The 22,970-nt window shown below is 42.8% G+C and overlaps 1 protein-coding gene across 1 annotated transcript in view; it reads left to right on the top strand.

The window, feature by feature from the left end:
- The window catches only part of LOC102236641 (PDZ domain-containing RING finger protein 4-like), a 39,352-nt gene extending 28,174 nt beyond the window's left edge, over window positions 1-11,178 (top strand). The window contains exons 4-9 of the mRNA XM_023349745.1: window positions 2,561-2,659; window positions 5,266-5,328; window positions 7,202-7,303; window positions 7,517-7,636; window positions 8,360-9,424; window positions 9,513-11,178. Coding sequence (XP_023205513.1) covers window positions 2,561-2,659; window positions 5,266-5,328; window positions 7,202-7,303; window positions 7,517-7,636; window positions 8,360-9,424; window positions 9,513-10,085 — 2,022 coding nt within the window. The 3' untranslated portion in view covers window positions 10,086-11,178. The remainder of the gene's footprint in view (window positions 1-2,560; window positions 2,660-5,265; window positions 5,329-7,201; window positions 7,304-7,516; window positions 7,637-8,359; window positions 9,425-9,512) is intronic.
- The last annotated feature ends 11,792 nt before the right edge of the window (window positions 11,179-22,970 follow it).

The following is a 22,970-nucleotide window of genomic DNA, read 5'->3' on the forward strand; positions in this document are numbered from 1 at the left end:
AAACATGAGGTGGTGGTTAAGTGAATGCCCGATCGAAATGGGCATTCGCTTAATATTAAACATCTTCCAGATGTTTAATGTGGCACCAACAGGACGAGACCTATTGTCAGTCCAATCTCAATATTCTTAACATATTTTCTCACAACAAAGGTATCAAAAACCATGATTTTCTGTAGTGTTGTGAACATTTAAAGTTAAACTACTAATCAGAATAAATCATAATCCTTCTGTAATTATTAAGTAATCTCTTGTAGCCTTTGACGCCATCCAATGTTCTAAGAGATTACATGTTTAATCTCATTGCAGGCAATATCAGGGCACAAATCAACCAGTTCATCATGCTGGTGAGGAGAGTGCCTGGTACGAAGCAGTGTGTTGTGTTACAAAATCATAAACTCCTTCCACAACCCAACCCTTGAAGGTCAGGGCTGTTTGCACAGGGGGTTAAATGCCACAGAAATTAATTTCTTCCCCTGTCAATCTCCGCTACCGTTGTTTCCCCTGACAGTAGAAACACGGGACAGGGGTTTAATTCCTGCCTCCCCTCCACCATCCCCAGCAGCTCCCTCTCTTTACTCGTCGTTCTTTCCCACAACCCTTCCTTCATTTCATCACAGAGGTGAAATGGATTTGGCAGTGTGAGGTTAATAAAGATTACCCCCAGAGTTATCGTTATGTGATTACTTTAATACACAGCAGAGATCAAAAAGAACCAGCGGTGAGTAGGACTAAATTTGGGGAAATGTCCTGGAGGGGGGCTGTGCAAAGACATGAAAGACCCGGCCTGCATGGCTCTACCGTATTGGCTTAGTTTGAGTTTTGTATCCCTTGACTTAATTAATATACACGTCCCAAGATGGAGCTTGGACTGCAACAATATGCAAATTAAGGCTGCCCCTCTACTTCAACTTCTATTTCTCTATTTTGTTTTTATTAGCGACATAGAAATGTAGGAGACTTTTCCATAGAAACATGTATTCATCCACCTGTGCACAGAACCAGTTTGTTGTTGTGCATCTGTTCCGTCAAAGTTTAGTAAAAGACCTGAACAGTCAGCACAAGCAAAGGGGAAAAGCTTCTTGAAAGAGAAAAACTTTATAATCTATGAAAAACAGTCCTGTAGTGAACGAGAAGCTGGAACATTCTCATACCCACCCATAGCAGAATGCCCAAATATATATCCACCCCAAAGTCAATATCGATTAAACATTTATTATTTAGTCAAAGGGAATTTTAAAAACCACTCTTGACTTAACGAATAATAATAAAAAATAAAAAAATTGTTTTATGTCCAGAAGAACAGGCAAATTACATTGTCGAAAGTATTCAGACACCCTCTATTGAATTGCGATGTTACAGTCGTCACTCTGTCAAATTGTGCCTTAATTGTGACCTCATTCATATGTATTCATTGCCATTTTGTCCCTTCATTTCAGTTTTTGATGGCAGACCATGTAATATCATAAAGCAGCCTGCAGAAGTCTGCAACTTCTGCAGGTATGTAGATTCTGTTGCTACATACCTGTAAACTTTATCTGGATTTCAGCCTAGCTGAAGTCTAGAAAACAGAGACGGTCCTGTTTTGGGTTTCTATGGCCACGCAGCTGCCTTACAATTCCAAGTACGATGAAAAGTGTCAAATGCAGTGTGGTTAAAGCACACCACCACTCAGCTGTAGAGCATTGGAGACGCGTTCTTGACGGCAACAAATGATACTTATCCTACCACGCCGTCCAATCCATTTGGGTTTGGTAGTTGCCAGGATCACACTATGTGCTGATTGCATCCTGCTGAATATATAGTTTGGTGGAGGGACAACTATGACGCTGGGTTGTGTTTCAGGGACTGGGCACTTCTCCTTCAGTAAAAAGACGTTTTACAGCATATAGAAGTCTATAACCCGTTTCTTATTGCCATAACAGAAGCCCTTGTGGAGCCTGCTTTATCTCTGCCGTATTTTTTACATGATAAAACAATGGAATTCGACACTTTACGTGCAGTATGTCTTTTACCACCTGAGTGGGGTAAAAGCTGTGTGATATATTAAGCGGTGAGAGGAGGTTTAGGCTTGGATTGAAAGTGTTCGGTTGCACAGTGCAAATTTTATAGCGACACTGAATTGGCTACCTGGGATTTTTTTTTTTACCTGCAACCTCAAACCAACAGGCGGTTGAAACGTCATTAAAATGATGTTCTCAAGGAAAGCAGTGACTCTGTAAAAGCACACATGCAGCCTGTTTAGAGAACAACTAAAGCTCTTTCACACGAAGCTCCTTGCATGTTTTTATTTGATTGTTTTTGTCATTTTTGCAAACCTAAAGCTAATGGATTATCTTTATGTAAGCTTGAAATATGTCATAAAAGTTGAGCTCTTTTAGTCTGCATGACTCATTACAATTTTTTGCCACACCAATAATAAGTCAGGCAAGGTAACCCTGACCAACTTTCAACTGAGTTTGATATTAACGGATGTGTTTCTTTTTCATTTTCACTATTCAGTCACCAGCTGTCTCTTCAGTGTTTTTAAAAAAATAATATTTGTTTTGCTTGCGTTTAACAGGAAGTGGAGCTGTGTCGTCTGAACAGAGAGGATAAGCTCGGTCTGACATTATGCTACCGGACCGACGACGAGGAGGACACCGGTATTTACGTCAGTCAGGTACTTAGAAACCACTGCTACAGCTTTGTGCAACGTAAAACTATTTCCTGTTTGGTTTTATTTAAGTAGACATTTTAAAAGTCACACAGAAACACTGTCTTATTTTTGGGACTCATTATTAGTCTTTTTGGAGCGAGAAGGCCCAGACCCATTCCCGTATCTACGTACTAAAGCGGAGAGTAAGTTGAACCGAATTATGGACGAAGACGGAAAAGAAAAATGTTTTGCAGCCAAACATCAACAGGGAATGAGATATGCATGGCCTAAAAGGAAGTCATGTTTGAAATGTGATTCACTTCCTTCCCTCCTCATTTTTCACCTTTTAACATGTTATCCTTTTAATTAGCTCACAGCGGCGACGGCTCTCTCTTCCTTTTCTTCCCGTAGTTTGAAATTACTTCTTCTGCCATTTACTGCCACTCATCTAAATATCAAACATGCAAAGCCAGACAGGGATATATTACAGAGATTCTCCTAATTCACATGATTGCCAGCTCAGAAAAAAAAAAAAAAAGATCCCCTATTGCAAAAGTGTTGATAAGATGGAAGGAAAACTAATTATTGAGCTATTCAAGAGAAAACCAAATGAATTCAGGGGAACTTAGGCGACGGGAAATAAATTAGGAAATCATTCAGTCTGACTGCAGGTGCAGTTTCAATCCTGTTGTGAAGACAAAGACGGGCTGAAAGGAAAAGTAAGAGCTGCAATGAGGATTAGCTTTCCCGCACAGATGGCAGAATTACAGCAGTCAATTTAGCTTGAATCAGTTACATGCTTGCTGTGTAGTTTCCTGCAAAAGGTATATCAAAATTTGACCCATTTTGTCAAATTACAACCACAAACATTACTGTAAGTAAACTCCGTTGCAACTTAAAAATAGATGTTCTGCTCTTCTAATCATATAATAATAACAATAATAATCCAAGTGTTGAACTTATCAAATGGAAGTGTTTAATCTGTTATCTGAAAATGAAAAGGGTTTAGTACAGGGCCATCTACCTACACTGACAGAGTGGAAAAGGAGAATTTTGATGAAACATGAGGAGATAGTAATGAGAAGGAGCTGTAGAGACCCCAACTGAAACTGGAAACATTTTCTAACTGGTCAAAGTGCAGATTCTCAGAATTGACATTTAAACAGAAGACATTGAACTTATTATCCAAACACCTTGTTCAGTTCTAATCATAATCGTCCATTTAACCGTACCAGGGCTTTAAATTGGAGTCAGAATCATCATGCCAATAGGATCGTTAGGTTACAAACTTAATTCTGTCTATTGTTAGACTCCCTTTAATGTTGGTGTTTCATGATTCACTTAGATTACGTATTCTACTTCTCTTTCAAACCATCTCGATTCCCTCTCTCAAATTTGTCAATTTCTGTGTTCTGAAGAGAGTCCCTTGTCCTTGAGATTTAAATGCACCTCTAGTGTTGACCTGACAGTCTTTCCCTGTCAGAGAAAACAAAAAAAGTACAGCTGCTATTCTAATCAGGCAGTAAACTTGATGACAGGTCAGCTGTTAGTTATACACACCATAAATACGTCCTTCCTGGAAGACTGGCAGGCAGAAGGCCATTTTTGTAGAAAGTCATGAGAATTCCTGCCACAAGTTTGCCACAAATCATGGATTCGACACAGCAAACCTGTAGAGGACGGTGCTCTGGTGACATAAAACCAAAATGTTACTTTTTAGTCCAGTCTAAACACACACCAAGTTGGATACATCATCTCTGCTGTGAGGCATAGAGCAGCATCATTGCAGTGAAAGGGGATTGGAGATTTTTTTTTTATTATTTCATGCAAAAGTTGAAAGAGGAATGAATACTTTTGTAAAGCACCGTGTCTTCCTGCTGTTCTGCTTTTTCAGTTGTTTCCCTTGAACCTGACAAAAAGCTCAAAAACTATTGAAAGCAGACTGTGGAAACTGCCTTCCACCAACAGAACACATATATTTGTGTCTGTGTATTTGGTATGCAGGGTCTCTCTCATTAAAATGCATGTATGGATAGCACTGATGCAACTTTCGGGAAATACGTGATCTTATTTTGACTTGTTTTTTTTAATGTTTTGCACACCTTACTGAGACTTTTGATCTTGCACGCGGGGGAAACAACAAAGTTTATGATTGTGCAGCGCTGGCGCGCATATCCACCGGGACACTTTTGAAGAAGAGGATAAATTAAGCTATTCAGCCTAAAATTTGCAAGATTTTGTTTAAGCTTTCTTTTTTTTTTTTTTCTCAGTTCCCCCACTTTTTTTTTTTTTGTTGCATCTCCAACACGAGTGACGCTCTCTTCGTACGTACAAAAAAAATATGTTAAACCTGCTGTTGCTCGTAACCGTCTTCTGAAACTTGGACATGAATCGACGTCAGCACCGACTCAGTCTGCACAAGCCCCTCTTTAACATAGAAAAAATACAGGCTTGAGAGTGAGGTTAAAAAAAATGTATCTCTCCTTTGTGGGGGAAAAAAACAGTGTTTTCTGCAAACGGCGAACATCAAAGTGCAGTTAGAGCGCGAGACGTCGCAGGCTGCATTTCGGAGAATACAGACATGCTCAATGACTAGCTGTCGGCATTGATTTCTGCGTTCTTTTGTGCAGGTGGAGCCGAACAGCATAGCAGCGAGAGACGGACGAATTAAGGAAGGAGACCGCATTCTGCAGGTGAATTATTTTCTTTCAGTGACAACGATCCACTAAGATCAGGTTATGTCATATTCTCAGAAATATCATGTTTTTTTCCCCCAGTACTCCTCAAATAACCGCTACCCTTTTAATTAACAAAAAGAAAAGGCGGTCCAGGAGGAAAAATACCTCTTAATAGCTTCTCTACCCTTATATGACATTCTTGTAAGAGAATAACTGAGCTGCTGGTGTCTCGAGTCTGGGCAAGGATATGTATATTTAATCGCCTCGTTTTATCAGGGAAATTAAAGTCCTTAGTTGCAGTTTCGCAGGCACTACATCATCTGTGAGAACTCTTTCTGGCTCTGTCCCTCATTATGCAAACCTTCCATGGGGTAAGCTACTGCGAACAGCTACAGTTTTAACAAAAGGTCGTTCTTTGTAAATCTGACTCGAACAGAAATGCTGCGAAACGTGGACAGATAATTGCCGTTTAAAACAAAAAAAGGTTATCTCAGTTTTGATATCTAGTCTGAAGCAGATCTATAATCATGTCCATGAATATAAAGCTTTTTTTCTTTTTTTTTTAAACACATCTTACCAGATCGTTTTTGCGTTTGTTGTTTTTACGCTAAAACACTGGCGTAACAAACTTGAAAATGAATGACCCCCTGACCCCAGACTTGCCTATAAGTGGCTCACTCTTGTCATGACCTCACAGCTTTCAGCTTGTTTTATTTTTTTTAGCTGAATGTTTGCCTCCTGCTATTCTGGAAAAATAAAATAAAAATTAGCTTTCATCCTTGAGCAAGAACTTTGACGCCAAAGAGTTGAGCTTCAAAAAATGTTTTAACGCAAAGATGTGTTGTCACTGATTGGGGGAAAAAAAGCAAGATATTGGCCAGACAATATTGATGACAGTTACTTAAATCTTTCAGTTGTCTTACAGTGTTGTCATTGATATTAAAAGAAAAATCACTTTTGGTCCTGTAAACTAAAAATCGACAGATTCCGGCCACTGGCCAATATCTTGGTCCATTTCAAAATCGTCACTCTTAAAAGTCCCGTGGTCTCTGATACCGGAAAACAAACGTGTCTTCAGATGATGTGGAACTGGATTTGCATTGATTTCACTTTAGGGTTATTATTAAAATAGATGTTTTAATTTGGGAAGCAAAGGAGATCATCATTAAAACCAGATTTGTGTATCATAAATATCAAAGCTGTTCTCCTACAAAAAAAGTGTTACCTAGTGTCTAGGAATTCCCTTTTACTGATGGTTGTTTAAGTCAGATCCCTTGCTTATCTCGGTAAAGTGACATTTTAAGTAGCTTTCAGTCCAAGTAGAAGACTTTGAATCCTCTTTATTAATTGTATATTGACCTCTGAGTATCTCCCTTCTCGCAGTGTGTTGTTTGTTTCCTTGTCCTATGAATGATTGGGTGGGATACGGCCTGCTATGCTCCTGGCCCTATTATCTTCCTCTGACAGCCCCATTACTCTAGTGTGGAAAAGATGAACGCCACCTGTCAAAGAACAGTTAATTGTATGTCTGGATGGTCTGGTGAGAGCAGAGTTCCACTATTGACTCTCCTCTCCAGAGTGTGTAGCCTCTCTTGTGTATTCATATTAGGAGCAAGTGGCAGCGGAGAGGAAGGAAGGCGGACGGCAGATGAGACATGCAGAGAAATTAAAAAAGAAGTGTGTGGAAACGAAGACTAATGGAGAGTGAAAATATATGGATAGGGGGAAGAAAGAAAGTAAAGGGGCTCAGAGTCAAGAAAGATCAATGATCCACACAAATAAAGCCTAACCCATCTTCTCTTGCAGCTTAATTGCGTATAATTTAAAGGACATGTGTATGTTATGCAAATTTTCCTTCTCATACGCAATGTCGGTCTTTGGTGTGCAGATAAATGGCTTTGAAGTGCAAGACCGGGAGAAAGCTGTTGCCTTGTTGTCAAGCGAAGAAGCAAAGAGCATCAGACTCCTGGTGACAAGGCCAGAGATCCAGGTAAACACACGCACACACACACACCCACGCAGCCCTCCTGCCCCGTCTTTGACAACCTGTGTCATGTCAGATAAAAGCGACTCCTGCTTGAGAGCCTTTTGGTTTTCTTTCCTGTCAAGGTGATTGTTTAGAGTCCCTGCACGCGCTCAAAAACGCACACAGTCATAGGTGCGAAACCTCAGAGAGGACTCTGACAAGATCTTGTGATTGCAGCTGGAAGAGGAGGCTGTGTGGCTGGATGACGAGCAACAGCGGCTCGTCGAGGAGCTGAAGATGGAGATTCTGGAGGAGAAGAGGAAGCAGAGAGAACAGAGCTTTGAGATGGCAGATAGGGTGAGTAAAACGGATCAAAATAAGAGACAAAAAAAACGTCCAAAAAAAGAGACGGTGGAGAAAGGATGGCGACACTACAGTTGATGTATGCGACCACAGCGTCGTTCTTACCAAGGCGGTGGGAAGTTGGAGGAGACAGGCTTTAGTTCTTATCACCATCATGTTACCCATAGATTGCTTGAATGTTGTATTGATTAGTTCAAGCTGTAATTTGTATTATCTTTCCATTTCAAATATTTGTAGTATATTTTAAATGTTTCTTGACCTTTGTTTCTAATTGATTGTGGTTAAATCTCGCTGGGATTTAGCTAAAGGACTTAGATATCAAAACAATTACAACTTCTTTAGCTGTTCTCCTGTCATTATCCTTAAGGTCCATTTCACATGGACTTAAAACTACTCTATGAACTAAAGGACTCCACTGCTATTTGAATATCACTGAACCAATGTGATTTAAAAGCTTTAATTTCAGTGGGAAGACAATCAAATTGCCACACTTTTATATCCCTAAATAAATAATTCTTAGCATCCTTCCCAGCCATCCTTCATTTCTTTATAATGAAGGAAAGGCTTCAACCTCTCCGTTAGTTTTAACATGCAATATTCCGAATTTGCATTGAACTTCAGCAACTTAAATATCCTTGTTTTACTTTTGGCCATCTCCGAAATGATGCCTTAGCTCTTGTAAGCAGAGTAAAGAGTGTTGTGTTTCTTCATTTAAAGCTCCAAGGCGATGAGGACGTCACAACAGACACGGCCACCTGTTCTTCCAACAATCAAGACAGTGGATTTGGGCGCAGCACAGACAGTACCGAGCACCAGCCCTTATTGGCAAGACTTTACAAGAGGAGCCCCGCAAAGTGCCTGAGGGATCGATGGCAGTCAGAACATCCACTCAACAGGCGAGGGACTGTTGTACCACAAGACGCCCAAATCACAAAATCTCATTTAACGAGCCAAGGCAACGAAAGTGTAGTGAGTATTCGTAATAGTGGATGCGGAGTCCGAGGTTTAGAGAACTGCTTCCAGCAACTTTTAGAGCTCAAGTGCCAAATACGAAATGGGGGCGAATGTGGGGTGTACTCCATTAGACACAGTATAGAATGTAGTCTCACTGGGCAAGGTGGAGGGGATGGAGATAGTGACGGTGATGTTGGTGCAGGGGCAGGGGTAGAGCAGGAGTTGAAGATGCTGAATGAAGAGCTGCGCAGCATTGAGTTGGAGTGCCAGAGCATCATGCAAGCCCATCAACTACGTAAGTCCCAGCAGCTCGAGCAATCACAGTCTGCACCCTGCTCACCAGGAATGAACCACAAAAATGGACAAAAGCGGCACGGGAGGCTGGCTGACATTCATGAGTACCCCGAGAGGTCTGACAGCGATCGAGTTCGTGAGAAGGACAGCTCCAGTGCCTACAACACAGCGGAGAGTGCCCGGTCAACGCCTCTAGGCATGGAGAGATCCCCTGATCATTCGCTGCAGAGACAAATCAGCATTACCAACCAGAAAAACCTCAGACTTGCCTCTTCTGTGCCATCCAATCCCATTCCTATCCCAAAGCCTCAAGGCACACATAGGCCCTGCAGGCCAGCCGATCACGGTCCAGTTATCTCCAGCAGCCCCGACCAGAGCAATCCTTCACGGTCTGAGTCGGACCCAGCCCTACCAGCGGACGACGAAAGATGCGACAAAAAGGGAAGGAGCAGAGACTCGAGAAGAGCTCTTCCTTATGGTGCTTCATATCAGTCGGGCACCTATCACGGCCAGGGAGGATCCAAACAACTTCAGGTTTGTATTATGAAAACTTATCTATGTAGCGCACGTCTAGATAAAGCACTTCTGAATAACTTTGTGGCGAACATCATCTCTATTGCAGAGCTATATGCAGCTGCTCCAGCAGCACTCATCCCTGGAGTATTCACAGAGCCAGCTGAGTCTCCTTAGCGTGTGTCGAGATCCCATGCACCGCAACGGTCATGGGGGGGAACCTCGCCTCGAGTGGAAAGTCAAAGTCCGCGCAGATGGGACTCGCTACGTCGCCAGGAGACCTGCTCGCGACCGCATACTTAGGGAGCGGGCACTTAGAATCAGAGAAGAGAGGAGCGGAGGCATGACCACAGACGACGATGCGATGAGTGAGATGAAGATGGGCCGCTACTGGAGCAAGGAGGAGAGGAAGCAGCATTTGGCAAGAGCCAGGGAGCAAAGGAAGAGGAGGGAGTTCATGCAGAAAAGCCGCCTCGAATGCCTAAAGGAGGGACCGGCGAGCGGAGCCGAGGGCAAAAAGGAGATCAACATCTTGGAGCTCAGTCACAAAAAGATGATGAAGAAGCGGAACAAAAAAATTCTGGACAACTGGATGACCATCCAAGAGCTGATGAGCCATGGGGCAAGAGTCCCAGAGGGGTCTACTGTTCATAATGCCTTTCTTTCTGTCACCACTGTTTAAGAGACGTGTCTAAATATTTGATGCAGGCATAAAATCAGGTGCACCGTTGCTTTGTTTTGGAAGTCGTCACGCTGTGAAAACCACTGTACATGGAGAAACTCTGCAGCATTCCCTGAGCAACGTCTTTGCTAACAGTTGAAGAATGTTCAGCATTCAGTCCCACACGTCAGTCATCTAAAACACGACGCAAGATGCTTTTAAACCGGACCAACGTTTTATTTTTTTGGTGATAAGGTGGTGCCTAGTAGCATGTCGGTTCAATCAGTTCATAAAACGCAAACGAACCGACAACGTTTTGTATACTCTGCTTTGTGTCTTAATATCTGTCATTTTTATGTTTCATAATATATGAAGCAATTTTACTTGCCTCATTCGAGCTGGCCTTTTATATGGGGAAGATTGCAGTATTTTTTACACTTTGTAATCTCAAATTTTGTAAGAATTTTTTTTTTTTATGCAGAATGTCAATGTATTGTAAACAATTATCATAATTTCCTATTTATATTTGTATCACCAAACCCGCCACTGTCGAGGTGAGACTATGTGATTGTACTATAGCTAACGCTGTACGCCAGACCAGCAAAACAGGAAGTAAGAAATCTCAAAAGAAAAACCCTGCCGGAGACGACTCCTTTACATCGCAACTGTGTCAGTGTCAGGGTTGTCGGTTTACCTCACTAAAAATGTCAATATGCTGTCAAAGAGACATGTTAGACGTGAGTTAGAAGGGTTCTTTGAAACAATTTTACCTCAGCTTACAGTTAAAACTGAACTATCAAGAAATTCAATGCTTTGCTAATGAAATCATTGCCTGATACTTTAAAGTACAAACCTGTGAGTTATGTTTAAATCATTTTTAGTTTAATTTATATTGTTTACTTGCTAATTGTATTTATTGTAAATTAAGTTAATCGTCAACCCCGACTCTCTTAATGTGGGGCGTCCTGAGGAAAGCAACGTTTTTCAATGCGCTGAGAAGACTTTGTATCATATTTTCAGCCTTTCAGCTCTGCTGTTTTTACTGCTAACGAGGCCTCAAATTGAGTAATTGTTGATAATGTTTGTAAAACTGAATAAAGAAAGCAGCAAAAAGCATTGTCCTCTTGTCCAAAGTTTTTAACCTTGTGTATATGTATCATGTTCGTTTGTTGTGTTTTTTTTTTACCTGTGCTTGTTAAAAGCAGCTATCAATAGGCAATCTTCTAACTCCACTAGCGCCATCAGCCATCACTGTGAAATGAACTAGTATACATAATTGTAATTATTCACTTCATGTTTCAATGTGCAGCAACAAATGTTTAAATTAGTATTACTGATTTGGATATAGACATTTAGGACTGATGATTTAAAGACGATTTAAAGTTTTAAATTGTCCCCTGTCCGACCTGCATGTCTTGTTGGTGTATGTTATTTTGTTGTAAGGTGTGCTCCAAACATGATGTGGGGAATAGTTCAAATTATTATGATTAAGATAAATCTTCAGCCTCATTTGCCACATCAAACAACTGAAATTTTATTCCAGGACTCGCAGGCAATCAAAGCCTGCGAGTCCTGGATGAGGGCACAAGATTTAGTGTCACATGGCCTAAAGGCATGAATGGTGATTCACCCTGTTGCTGCCTTTTACTGTATTCATGTATTCATATTGGACATGACTGACAGTGTGGAAAGTTGGGACGTGTGCATGTGAGGAGCAATAAATAGCATGGCTGTGCTGTAATAGAATTAAAGCTAAACTATCCTCCCATTTCAGCGCATTAAAGAGACACCGGTGAAGTCTCTGTTGCCCCTGTCCACAGCCCAGTGAGCTGAGGAATTAATGAGGCACGTCAGACTGGCATCCTCATCACTGGGGCCTTTATGCATAATATTAAATCAGGTAAGCAACACATCCACCTCCCTCAAAACCAGCCTGCCTTCTCCATATTATATCCAGGTCACTGTATCTGTGTGGCAAGAAGTGGGGGAGGTGCTAAGAAAAAACATTGCAATCAGTTTTTAAGGTGCAAAGGAAAAATAATTGGGTGTATTTGAATGTTCTGTTGCACTCCAGTTGTATCCTAATCCTGGGTTACGTTTTCATCCATAATAGCAAAAATATCAGTGGTTTTGAGGCTGCAATGCTTTAGAATAAGCTTCACAGTATCACAACTTTTCTTAAATGTTTTATGGCAGTAGGTGTCTCAGAAAATCAACATCTAAAAAAAAAAAAAAAAAACCGCATAAAAGTTTTATTACTTTTTCTGCAGACTTAGGCATTGGGAATAATAAATAAAACAAAATCAGAAAATAATTGAAAGGTGAGTTGAGAGTGTGGATGTCGGTCCTTTTTTAAATTTTTTTTTATCTACATATGATGACATTCTGTTGTTTGTGGATGAAGGACTGACGAATCCACTTGCAGATAGCACTGTTGGTTGGTGAATACATTAACATGTCCAAAATATCCACAGTTCTGACACGTCGCAGCTATTTGGTTAAAATGAGACTGGCTTTACTTTGATGTTATTAAAAACGCAGCTAGACAAGATGAGTGCACACATGCTGGTAGGAGAGCTAAAGGAAAAAAGACAGAAATAATGTTAATAAGATTGGTCAGAATCTGAGAGGAAAAAAAAGATGTCACTCCCAGTCTATTATACATTTTATCCATTGTAGACCCAAGTTGGACAAAAACTATCAGACAAGTCGTTCGCATAAAACGTAGTTACCATTGAGATGCACACAATGTAAACAAATCTAATGTTTAGAGCCTGACATGAAATGCAACACAGCACAGCTTCATTTTATGCAAAATCCAACAGTCTGAACTGAATCCTGTGAAACTATTCAGACGCAACAGTTTACAAAACTCAAACTGCAGCAGGAATCCAAATGCAGGAGCGTTGCAAACGGATTTTGTTCTATGAGCTGGAAAAAAACAAACAAAAAAAAAAACAAACGGTTGGAGCAGCTAATGCTTGGAGGGCCATCAGTTCTTTCCCCAACTCCGTCTCACCCTCCTCCACCTTCAGCAGTAGCTTTCTTATCTGGCAGCGGCGGCGGCTATGTTCTCCAGGTCCCTCAGCCCGATAACAAGAGCTAAAGGTGTCGAAAAAGCCACTTTCCCGTGCAGACAGGACCCAAACTCTGCATCTTTCCCATGCAAATAAAGACCAGAGTTGTCTGTCTGGGTGAAAGACAGACAGAAACCTCACACACCCACCTCAAAACTGTATGGAGATTAGATGCTTTACATAAGAACAGAATTTTGAGGGACAATCACGTCTCGGTAGTTTGCGTTGAGCTATAATTATCAGTGTGAAATTTCAATGCCTCTAATTACACTTGTAAAATTCCTCACCTGCGAGTCGCTTTGGATAAATGGGCCGCGTGTCGACATACAGGGACAAACGCACGTAAATTTCAAATTTCAAACAATAAAAATGTTTGAAGCTATAAAAATAACCTACACTTAACAACTCTGGAGGCCTGTATTACATAAAATATCACCCTGTTGTGTTCACTTCAGGAAAGATAATGACACAACAGGAAATAAGTGTGATAAGTAAATGATAAATGAATGGCATGAAACCCAGTTACAGTTTCATGCTACGCAGATGACATTGTTATTTATACAGCACTTTGTCCAACATAAAATGGGCAAATTTCTAGAGATGAAACAATTATGTTCTAAAAAAATCTAACAAAAGCTATATTTAATTACTTTGATTACAATTGAAAATACCAGCTACCACTCTAAACCACAGATGAATAATTAAATAAAAGAATATATATATATATATATATATATATATATATATATATATATATAACAACCAAAATCATATAAGAAAAATAGGGCTGGATTAGGACCCAGGTCATCTTGATGATTTAAATAAAAATCCTGGTGTCCTCTGCAAGAAAATGAAAATCACTGGAGCCGTATGTTTTATATCAATGTAATGACACAATATATTATGGCCACTGCGACACATGTAGCATAAAAGTTGAATGGTGAAAATAGCACAAAGTATGTAGGAGAAGAAGCTCGGCGAAATTTACCAGAGAAGTGGAACTCAATAGTGTGAATGCAAAAATGTATAGGGCGGTAAAATGGAGGGTCCAATGGTTCCCTGGCCCCTGTGTTCTGGCGAACCTGCACTTCCAGTTCAGACTTGTGGGAAAAATGTATTTAGTGTCCACAGATTTTTTTTTTCTTTTTTCCATAGAGCATGCTCACTGTGAGCTATTAGAACCCTAGCAACAGTTGCCATGCTGATGTCAGTGCATGCCACTGGCCCTTCTAAGGACGCCTCTGTGATGTCATAACGTCCGTGACCAACTGATCAGTTAATTCTCTGGTCAGTCAACACAGAATTCATTTGGACATTTTGGACAGCACAATGAAGATGACGGACGAAAGCTCCCAGCGTGACGTTTTTGTGAGACCGAAGGTCTCATTTTGGAAAATGATCAGGAAGACCTGCTCAAACAAAGTGCATCCAGGTCAAACAACCCCTGACTATCGAAAGAGAAATTTTCTCAGTCAACTTCTGTGGCAAATTATTGAAAAGGTGGCAGATGGCCCAACTCTGCATCTGGTGAAAGAAACCTTCTGCGAGCAACACCAGAAAGTTTTGCGTTTACTGATGAGCAAAACAGGAGAATTAAACGTGGATGTGCTGTCAGACATTTCAGAGGAACTCAGCGAAATAATTTTCCAAAGTCTCGCTAAAGATGAGTTCAGCTTCGCTTCTGGAATGAACATAATTGCCCTCCTTGATTACCCAGATGGACACTCGGTTATTGTAAAAAAAATCAAACATCACCTGGAGAATCCTGTTCCTACAAAGAAAATGTTTACATGTGCAACAACAAAGATTAGAAAGATTATTTTTCCTAAAGAGGACATATATTCAGAAGAAAATTGCCTGAGTGAGGCTTATACTCAGGCAGATATGGAGCCTGAACAATTTTTGAGGGATGCCAACAAAATGGGATTCAAACGAGGAACTGAAGAGGACAGGAGAGATATGGTGGAAAATATTCTTTGGCGTTTGATTTCCAAGTCCAGTCGTAGATCTAGATACAAAATGAAGAACATCGACTCTGTCCACCAAAAGCTTGCTCCAAAACTCTGGAAAGAACTTAAGGATATAGATTTTGTATTTTTTGACGATATGGACAGAAAACTCTGCAAAGACATCGTTCAGCTTCTCTGTGGCAATGATAATATAGTGAGAGAATTGCTGTTTCAGATTGTCAAAAGTGACAATCCGATAGTTTTTTACAAGCTTATAGAGAGTTTCAGAAGAACCCTGACCCGACCCAGGAAAATTCACCTTCGGAAGGACAATCTTAGAAAGGCGTGGAGGTGGATCCAACATGCTGCCTGCTGTGGAGACGACTCGGACATTGTTCGGACTCAAGGACCCTTTAACTGTGGACCAGACGTTGAGCCAGCCTCCGGGTCGGTACCGATCTCCGAGTCAGGTCTGACCTCCGACTCGGGACCGACCTCCAAATCAGTACCGGGTTCTGAGTCAGAATGGACCTCTGAGTCAGGACTGGATTCTGAGTCAGAATGGACCTCTGATTCAGGCCCGGGATCTGAGTCAGGATGGACCTCTGAGTCAGGACCAGGGTCTGAGTCAGGACTCGGTCCTGATCTGAGTTGGTACCGGCCTCTGAGATTGGACCGGCCTCTGACTCCGGACAGGCCTCTGAGTCCGGACCAGCCTCTGAGACGGTACCGGCCTCTGAGATGGGACAGGCGTCTGAGACGGGACCGGCCTCTGAGACGGGAACGGCCTCTGAGACGGGAACGGCCTCAGAGTCGGGACCGGCCCCTGAGTCCGGACAGGCCTCTGAGTCCGGACCAGCCTCTGAGACGGTACCGGCCTCTGAGACGGGACAGGCGTCTGAGACGGGACCGGCCTCTGAGACGGGACCGGCCTCTGAGACGGGAACGGCCTCTGAGACCGGACCGGCCTCTGAGACGGGAACGGCCTCAGAGTCGGGACCGGCCCCTGAGACGGTACCGTCCTCTGAGTCCGGACAGGCCTCTGAGTCCAAACCGGCCTCAGATCCCGGACCGACCTCTGAGACGGTACCGTCCTCTGAGTCCGGACAGGAATCTGAGTCCAGGCAGCCCTCTGAGTCCGGACCAGTCTCAGATCCCGGACCGGCCTCTGAGACGGTACCGTCCTCTGAGTCCAGACAGGCCTCTGAGTCCGGACAGGAATCTGAGTCCAGACAGCCCTCTGAGTCCGGACCAGCCTCAGATCCCGGACAGGCCTCTGAGACGGTACCGGCCTCTGAGACGGGACTTGCCCCTGAGACCGGACAGGCCTCAGAGGCCAGACCGGCCTCTGAGTCGGTACCGGCCTCTGAGTCGGGACCTGCCCCTGAGACCGGACGGGCCTCTAAGTCTGGACCGGGATCTGAGTCATGACCAGGATTTGAGTCAGGACCAGGATCTGAGTCTGGACCGGGATCTGAGTCAGGGGGACCTGCCTCTGAGTCTGGACCGACTTCCGAGTCTGGACCAGGATCTGAGTCAGGACTCATCCCGATCGGAGTCGGGACAGGCCTCTGAGTCGGGAAGGGGCCTCTGAGACGGTGATGCCCTGTACATGACTTAACTATATTATCCTTAGAGAGAACCATGTTTTTGTTTGCCTGCCGCATATTGATTATAGAAATGTGGATTAGAATGTGATTGTTTTTGACCCTGTATCCTTTAGCATCTATTAATTCTTAGAATGGGAAATATTGCAATGTTATTAATGCTCCAACTGATGCTGCAATGATGAGTTATGATGTAGCCCTGCCTTAGAAGAAGTTATTATTAGAAATTATAACTATTATCATAATTAAAAATGTCTACATTCTGACCACTAGGGGCGCCTTATGGAGTAGACCTGCGAACCACGAGGTCCCAACATTTTTGGTTAAAATAGTTTTAAAAAATCGCCCAAAGCAGCCCAACTCTTGGATATTCTGAATTGAAACTGGAAAGTCGACGTTATTTTGCGTACTCCCGTCTTTCCTCGAACAAAATGCCGTTGAAACCATCTGCTAAAGGCTAAAGAAGCGCGAGCTAACAACCCGCAGGCTGCTAGCAAAGCGGCTACAGACCAGGCCAGAAGTAATTGGAGAGGAAAAACCTACGAGGTGAAATTAAAGAGGACATCGCCGAAGCCGTTTCACCCATTCAAGCTGCTGCTGACGAATTCACAAAGAAACTCGGTGACTATGAAGAAGGCCTGCAAAATTTGGACAAGCGCTTGGAAGTTGCGGAAACCTGCTATTGGCGAAAACAGACGACTTGGGAAATAGGGGAAGGCGTCGTAACCGACATACTGGGGATACCTGAAGGAATGGAGCAGGGGAACCCCACCAGATTCATTGCAGACCTGTTATTCGACATACTGGGCGGTCCGGACGGTCTGGACAGGGCCCATCGAGCGGCAGCGCCGGTGCCTCCGAAAGGAAAAGGCCCGCCGGCCTTTATCGTGCGGATCCATTACTACCAGGAGAAGGAGCGGATACAACAGCTGGCAAGTTGGAGTTTCGAGGGGAGCAGATTTTTTATCTTTCCCGACTACAGCATCGACCTGTCCAGACGCCGGGCCGCCTTCAAGAAGCTACTGCAGAAAAAAAGACGCAGTTCGCTGCGGTCTTATCGATCCTGCTCGTTTTCGGATCTCCATGAATGGCGAAACAAAAAAATTGTTTGATTCCCCTGAGTCAGCGAAAACCTTTATTGGATCCAAGTTCGGTGCCCTCTCCTCTCTGAGTGAGCAGGATACAGGATTCATCTGAAAAACTGAGAAAGACTCTCCTGCATCTGCAGACTGGTGGTACGTTTGTTTGTGTTTCTGGTGGTAGTGTTGGTAGATTGGGTACCAATACACACCTTATGTTATGTTATCTTAGTTGTTATTAGGAGTTCGCTCTTGTTTTAAAAGAAAAACTACATACAATGTTTGATGTGACTTTCTTCAACACGCTTTGGGGTAAATGTGTGATTTATTACGGAGCCCTGTAGGGGACATGGGGATTTTTTTTTCTTTTGCGTTCCCTCGCAATACTGTACTGGTCAGTTATGCAGCATAATTGAACACTGCAAGCCTTTCTTACGGTGGGCGCCGTATTTTATGCTTTAATATAAGGTTATGTGAGTGTAACCCGGTCCAAACTAAAGGTGTTTGTAAGGAATTAAGTTCAAAGGAGTGATAGTTTAGAATGTGTTGCTTAAATATGCTAAAAATGTTATTAATCAGTGTTAACCAGAAACTGTATTTCAGGTTCTTTAAAAAGTAATTTTCACTGTATTTTATTTTGAAAGGCTCATGTTGCAAGAGGAAGTGGGGTAGATAAAAGGAACTTGACTGGTCCGTGGTTGGCTGAGGGTCAGGAGGAGAGGAGAGAGAAGAGGGGAGAGACAGAAAGAGAGAGTCAGAATCACGATAAAGAGAGAAACGTGACAGAATTTAGCGAACGGGTTTGTACATAATTCGGCTTTCAGCTCGACAGTCGGTGAAAGTATATCAACCCTACGCTCTGTTTTACCGCTGCTGTGAGTTCCAGACCGGAGCTCACTGAACACTATATGTAATGCTCGCTGAGGCATTTATTATTCGCTAACTCAGTGAATAGCCGTTGAGGACTGTTAGCTAACCCGGCTAACGGACAGTTCAGTTAAAGTTTCCGAAGTGGGAGCTTTATGGAGTAGCGCCTGGAGCAGCGAGCTACGCATGTGGAAAGAGTGGTGGAGTGGTTGGAGGACTGGGCTACGCTGGACGTCTCTGTTCCCGAATCCTGAGGACTACCGGACTGGTTGGGGCCTGAGGACATCTTGCTGGCTGGACAGAGGACGGGTGAGGTGTTGAAAGGGCTCGGGGTTTCACTCGGAGAGGGGCGCCAAGTTCCAGCTTCACAACAGGCCTGCAACGGGGTTTCTTTTTGTTTTGTTGGGACACTATTTTAGTTAAGTATTGCCGGCTTAGGTGAACTTAGAACTGTGGGCCCACATTAATTAATATATTGTGTGAACTTAAAAGAGTGAAGTATTTCACAGTTTGTGCATTTGTTAATGTGTTTAATACATGTTTAATTCTCATACAGGTGTACGTTTGATTTATTAAGAACTATACTTAGAGTGTGTTATTTCTGTTTAAGTCTACTATTTGGTGAGAAGGGAAAGAAATACGGGTATATTATTACTCTAAACTCAACATAAGTTTAAAACACGAGAGTGTACTAAAATTATTATTTATAACTTGATGAGTTTAATGAACTCAGGGGCCCTTACCCATGTTAAAACGGTGTAATTGGGCTACATAAAATGGAGGCACTGCTGGGATTCGTTGTTTGAGTTTATTGATATATTAGTTCAAAGTACTTTCCTGATCGTTATTTTTAAGAGAAAAAAAAAATTAAGAGAAAATGGAGCAAACTGAGGTTATGGTGACTAAACTTAAGAACTGGTGTCTAGGGGAGGGCATAAATGAGAGCCATGCCTTGTTGACAAAAGTTCCTCAAAATACAGAAGTTGCACAAATAGAAGAGACATTGCAAACTATAAAGTGTCTTGGGCGTGTGCGTGTGAGGGGAAGAATGTTTGACGAATCAACAGATCAAATATTAGTGCTTTGTGAGTGCAGGGAAAAACTTACAAATGCAGACATACCAAATGAGGTGTTGACTTTAGATGAATCTACAGTATGGCCTATATTCATTGTGGCAGAATCTTCAAGTGCAGATGAAGATTTTAGTGTCAAACTAAATACTCTGTTACAAGCAGAAGGGAAGACTGCAGAGGATGTGCATGCTCTTCTAACTGGGTCAGAACCTGTACCCTCACCTACAGAGTCCCTCATTCGTGCTGTGAGTGATCTACTGGACAAAGCAGCTAAACCTGCAACAGAAGCTGGAGGTTTTCGCCGCCTGCGCACTTTCTCTGGCATACTACCTACTCCTGCAGGTGAGGAACAATTTGATCATTGGTTGGAGCAAGCTTACATGATGGTGGAAGTGAGTGAATGTTCGCCCAAAGAAAAACGAAGGAGAATAATGGAGAGCCTAAAAGGTCCTGCATTAGAAGTCATCAAGGCAGTTCGCCTTTCGGATCCAGATGTCAGTCCGGAAGAGTGTCTAGAAGCTCTTGACAGTGCATTTGGGATGGCAGAGTCAGGAGATGATTTATACTTTGCTTTCAGACTGATGCAGCAACAGTCTGGGGAAAAGCTGTCAGATTTCCTACGAAGACTAGAGCGCAGTTTGTCGAAAGTAGTTCAAAAAGATGGCCTTCCTGCCTCAAGCATGAACAAAGCTCGGATTGAACAGTTGCTTAAGGGCGCAGTGGGTTCAGACTTAATGCTAATTCAGCTCAGGTTGAGGGAGAGAAAAGGGAACCCTCCGACCTTTCTTGAACTATTGCGTGAAATTCGTGCTGAAGAGGAGTATGAAGCATCTAGAGCTAAATTGTCTCCATCAGTACGTGCAGTCCACCCAAAACCTCAGTTGGACCACAATCAGAGTGAAATTCAGAGTCTAAGAGCCGAGATAAAAGAGGTGAAGTCAATGTTCGCTGCGTTGTCTTCAAAATCCCTTCAAGATACGGCAGACAAGCAAGACAAATGTTCAACTGACAGAGAGAGACTTAAAGAACCAAGTCTGGATGCTGATGTTGTCGCTTTAAAGAAACAAGTTAAACAGCTGCAGCAAAAAGTCAAGTCGAGAGTGTCACATCAGGCTGAAACAACACCAGCTGTCATGGCAGTGCACACTCCAAATAGACATCCTGACATGGATGAACGTTTTTGCTATCGCTGTGGTGAAAGTGGACACATAGCAAGCAAATGCAGAAGTCCTGAAAATCAAAATAAAGTCATTCTGAGGCTAATCCAAGCACTCAAAAAAGCTAAAAGTTCAAATACTCAGCCTCATACTGATGAAAGTGTTGAGCAAAGTGCTACAGTGAGAAAGAGTGCAGTGGCTAACCTACAACCGGTCGGGCTCCCAGAAGGACTAATAGGACCACCGTCCTTGGAACCTTTAAAAATCAATGGACAGTTATGTAATGCCCTATTAGACAGTGGTTCCCGGGTTAGCATCATCTTTGAATCCTGGTACAGGAGGTACCTGTCTGACACACCCATTCACCCTGTCAGTAAACTGGACATATGGGGTCTGAGTGAGTCAAGCTACCCATATCTTGGCTATGTGATAGTAGATATGGAGTTTCCTAAGAAAGTGACTGGAGCTCCAGCTACTTTGTCAGTCCTAGCTCTGATTTGTCCAGATCCACCTGGTCCAGACCAAACCCCTGTCATCATTGGCACCAATGCAAAAGCCAATCTTCCAAAACGCTTGGCTCAGCTGTGTGAGGAAACATCTGAGGCGCAGGTTCAAACATTAGGAATTTGCGGGGTTTTGCCTGGAGATGCAGAAAGAAACTTGGATTTAAAAGAAGAAAACGAAGAGATCGGATGTGTAAAATGGGAGGGTCCTGGCGATCTGACATTTCCTGCTGGAAGTATATGTAAAGCATCTTGCAGCGTGGATGTGGAGAAGCCTCTCTCTGAAGACATCTTGGTAGTTGAGTCTTCAAACGTAAATCCACTTCCTGCTGGTGTACTGCTACAAGCCATGGTGATTCCAAGTAATGCTGTGGATGTGAACCAGCTGACGTTATTGTTCCAGAATGAATCCATGAGAGACATAACAGTTCCAGCTGGCACTGTTGTGGGATGTCTGTGTGTCACTGATGTTGTCACCACAGTTTCCAAACAAAACACTGTAAATTTAGGATTTGATGCAAGTCTGATAAATTTTGGAGAGTCACCGGTTCCAGAACAATGGAAGCAAAGACTTTGTCAGAAGCTATCTGAACGAGCATCTGTTTTTTCTCTGGATGAGCTGGATGTGGGACTCGCTAAAGAGGTGGAGCACACAATTAGGCTATCAGATCCCCGCCCATTTCGAGAGCGCTCCAGACGCATTGCTCCTGCAGATATTAATGATGTACGCTGTCATATACAGAAACTTCTAGCTGCAGGCATCATTAAAGAGTCTAAAAGCCCATATGCGTCTCCCATCGTCATTGTGAGGAAAAAGAATGGAGATGTACGGATGTGTGTTGATTATCGGACACTTAACAGTCGAACTGTGCCCGATCAATACACCACACCCCGTATTGATGAAGCTCTTGACTGCCTCTCTGGTAGTCAGTGGTTTTCAGTCTTAGATTTGAGGAGTGGCTATTATCAGATAGCTATGAAAGAAGAGGACAAAGAAAAAACAGCTTTTATTTGCCCTCTAGGATTTTATCAGTTTGAGAGGATGCCACAGGGTATCACCGGAGCCCCTGCAACTTTCCAACGTTTGATGGAGAAAGCAGTAGGTGACATGAACCTCCTCCAAGTACTTGTGTACCTTGATGACCTTATTATCTTTGGAAAGACTCTAGAAGAACATGAGGAGAGACTTCTAAAGGTTCTGGACAGACTTCAAGAAGTAGGGCTCAAGATTTCTCTGGATAAATGTCAGTTCTGTCAGACAAAGGTGAAATATGTAGGACACATAGTGTCTGCAGAAGGTGTCTCAGCTGATCCAGCAAAAATTGAAGCTGTCACTACCTGGCCGATGCCTACTAATCTGAAGACCCTGCGGTCATTTTTAGGATTTTGTGGGTACTACCGGAGGTTTATCCAGGGTTATTCTTCCATAGTTCGCCCATTGACTGACCTAACTAAAGGATATGGACCCACACAGAGTGGGAGGAAGTCCAAAAAGGGTGAAGCTAAGGCTTATTTGGATGAACGGGAGCCATTCCGGGAGAGGTGGGATCAAGCATGCACTGATGCATTTGAGGAAGTGAAACACTGCCTTACC

This window comes from Xiphophorus maculatus, chromosome 17 (genome assembly GCF_002775205.1).
Source record: "Xiphophorus maculatus strain JP 163 A chromosome 17, X_maculatus-5.0-male, whole genome shotgun sequence".
Classification (NCBI taxonomy): Eukaryota; Metazoa; Chordata; class Actinopteri; order Cyprinodontiformes; family Poeciliidae; genus Xiphophorus; species Xiphophorus maculatus.